The 2,719-nt window shown below is 42.2% G+C and overlaps 1 protein-coding gene and 3 non-coding genes across 5 annotated transcripts in view; all 4 read right to left on the reverse strand.

Moving 5' to 3' along the window:
- Positions 1-1,266: 1,266 nt before the first annotated feature.
- LOC119319698 lies at positions 1,267-1,383 on the reverse strand. Its single transcript, XR_005154575.1, has one exon. It is a non-coding gene; the product is annotated as a small nucleolar RNA SNORD14 (small nucleolar RNA).
- Positions 1,384-1,462: 79 nt separating this feature from the next.
- Positions 1,463-1,578, reverse strand: LOC119319700. The gene has a single exon (XR_005154577.1). It is a non-coding gene; the product is annotated as a small nucleolar RNA SNORD14 (small nucleolar RNA).
- Positions 1,579-1,788: 210 nt separating this feature from the next.
- LOC119319836 lies at positions 1,789-1,884 on the reverse strand. The gene has a single exon (XR_005154659.1). It is a non-coding gene; the product is annotated as a small nucleolar RNA snoR31/Z110/Z27 (small nucleolar RNA).
- A 289-nt stretch (positions 1,885-2,173) lies between these two features.
- Positions 2,174-2,719, reverse strand: part of LOC119315183 (polyubiquitin 11) — a 2,498-nt gene continuing 1,952 nt past the window's right edge. Inside the window, exon 3 of one of the 2 annotated variants that reach the window (XM_037589856.1) lies at positions 2,174-2,719. This exon is cut by the window's right edge and continues 1 nt beyond it. In XM_037589856.1, coding sequence (XP_037445753.1) covers positions 2,315-2,719 — 405 coding nt within the window. In that variant the 3' untranslated portion in view covers positions 2,174-2,314. The other variant, XM_037589855.1, reaches the window with a different exon arrangement.

A 2,719-nucleotide genomic window follows, 5' to 3' on the forward strand; every position in this document is an offset into this window, starting at 1 on the left:
TCAGAATTAAGCATCTTGGAAGAGTTGCTCCAAGGAGAAATCGATGAAGAACGGCTATCTCTAGAATGATTTGTTGCTAAGTGCCATGTTGATTTACGGAAAGGACCAAAGAAAATCAACGAGCATGCAGAAAATACTTTTCTTTCGTGAAAACATGATCTTGATACGAAATGCATCAGTTCAGCTTGTGCTCACTTTGATGGTAAATTTTGCATCCAGAACCTCAAGAGTAGAGAACTAGGAGCATTGACCACCATGCAGACCTACACACTCCAAAGGCAGACAAGAATTTAACCCGAACGGGTTGATACAAGCACTTCAATTGGCTACTATAGAACATATCATAATTGAACGCAGCAGGATCAACAAAGCAAATATAGCATTTCAGCTTCAGAACGATTTCATGGGAGCATTCCTACCACGGAAAATTAGAACCTACAGTAGACAAAGCAACTCAAGTTTCCCATCTTTTGGAGATTTGAGCCACGGAGAAGGTGAGTGAGTCATCAAGGGGCGAGTCACATGATTTGAGTCTCGCCAAAAAACCCTAAACCCAAGCCCTAGGCTTTGTTTCGGTTCTTGCTGACACGGATTCGTGCACCAGGTTTAAGTGGAATCCAAGTGATTCCTTTGAGACAGAACTAGGTAGACAGAGCAATGAAATAATTCAGGAAGTTGTTCAATTTGGCTTCAGAAAATGCAGAATGGTAGTGTGGACGCATATCCCAAAAGATGGTATTATTAACATGCTTTTCATCACTGGACAAACATGAACAAATACACAAAACATCCATGTCTCTAAATTTTCAACATATAGGTAATCTAAACAAAAGAATGCAAAAAAAAAATTGAAGGAAATCTGGAGGGTGGATGTCAAAATTGAAGATTTGACAGCATGGCACAAAGAGCAATCAGTCCCGAAAGATGCTACTCCCTCGTTTAGATCACTATACTTTAGTGATCTATAAACGCTCTTATATTTCTTCACGGAGGAAGTATGTTTTGTTAGTGTTTTTTATCACTGTCAAGCCAATATATACACGATATCAAGGATTAGGAAGATAGAACCAAAAGAAGAAAACAAAAGGAGACAGAAGATGAGACTCATACATGCCCTAGACATCCAAGGAAGGATCTAACAACATTAGCTAAAGCTTGGCTCTTAGACGGCAACTGCAAATGTTTTGAGAAACAAGCCTTGGGCATACATTACCACCCACTGAATTAACACCAAATGGAACTACAGCAAATATATATACCCAGCATTGCATCAGACATCCAAGGATCAAACAGCATTAGCTCTCAAGCCTGGCTGGGCAAAAGCTCTTACGCGGCAACTGCGAATGTTCTGAGAAACAAGCCTTGATTTTATCATCATTTGCGATGCAGGGGCATATTGAACATACTATGTTTACAGTGCTGAAGCTCATTTTGAAACACAATGTTGACCAGGAAAATAACAAGGCTCAGACATCCAAGGAAGGAATTATCAGCATCAGCTCTCAAGCCTGGCAAGGCAAAAGCTCTTGCAACTGCGAATGTTTTGAGAAACAAGCCTTAAATTTAGCAGCATTGTCAATACTTCTCCCAGCAGCAAATCACAATAAGAATGAAGTCAGAAAATAAGGACCGACATAAAATCATGCACACTGTATGAAAGCACTGAAATGAGGGGATCCCAACCAAGACAAGCACACAATGACACAAGTCAAACCAAGAACACTTGCAGCTAAACTTCAAAATCTGACAAAATAAAGGGGGGCCAACAATATGCAATGAGCAGCATTTAGCATCATCAGAAAATAAAGACTTCTCATTCACAGTATAACAGCACTGTGTCAGAAGGTGTCCTAAGATTGTTTCAAGGTTTCATCACATGATAGTGAACACAAACCAAATTAAAGAAGAAACAATATGTTTTCATTGCAACAAACTCCTCAAAAGCAAAACAAAGAACCTACAAAACATATTAGAACCAAATAGTAATAAATAAACTGGAGTCGAATGGAATTAAGCTACAGTTCAGATCACAAAAGGCCGCAAAAGTAGATTGCCAAATAAAAACTAGAAGTGGCAACCAATTTAACCGGAAGATATTAAAAAAAACAGTAAAATACACATAGGCAGATTAGTTCAAAGTCCACTTATTCATACTTGACCGTACTGCTATTCCAGCAACTGTTTAAACGAAACCAACACACATCTCACGGGGACTCGATGGTCCATGAAACCAGACATGATAGTAGGACTTGACACAAATGAGACTAACACTTCACATGGAAGACAGGGGCACCCACCAGAGCACCCACGGCAATTACTGACCACCGCGGAGGCGGAGCACCAGGTGGAGAGTGGATTCCTTCTGGATGTTGTAGTCGGCAAGGGTGCGGCCATCCTCCAGCTGCTTGCCAGCGAAGATGAGACGCTGCTGGTCCGGGGGAATGCCCTCCTTGTCCTGGATCTTGGCCTTGACGTTGTCGATGGTGTCCGAGCTCTCAACCTCCAGAGTGATGGTCTTGCCAGTAAGGGTCTTCACAAAGATCTGCATGCCACCTCGTAAACGCAGGACAAGGTGAAGGGTGGACTCCTTCTGGATGTTGTAATCAGCAAGGGTACGGCCATCCTCCAGCTGCTTGCCAGCAAAGATGAGGCGCTGCTGGTCAGGGGGGATGCCCTCCTTGTCCTGGATCTTCGCCTTGACGTTGTCGATGGTGTCCGA

This window comes from Triticum dicoccoides, chromosome 6A (genome assembly GCF_002162155.2).
Source record: "Triticum dicoccoides isolate Atlit2015 ecotype Zavitan chromosome 6A, WEW_v2.0, whole genome shotgun sequence".
In the NCBI taxonomy this organism is placed as follows: domain Eukaryota; kingdom Viridiplantae; phylum Streptophyta; class Magnoliopsida; order Poales; family Poaceae; genus Triticum; species Triticum dicoccoides.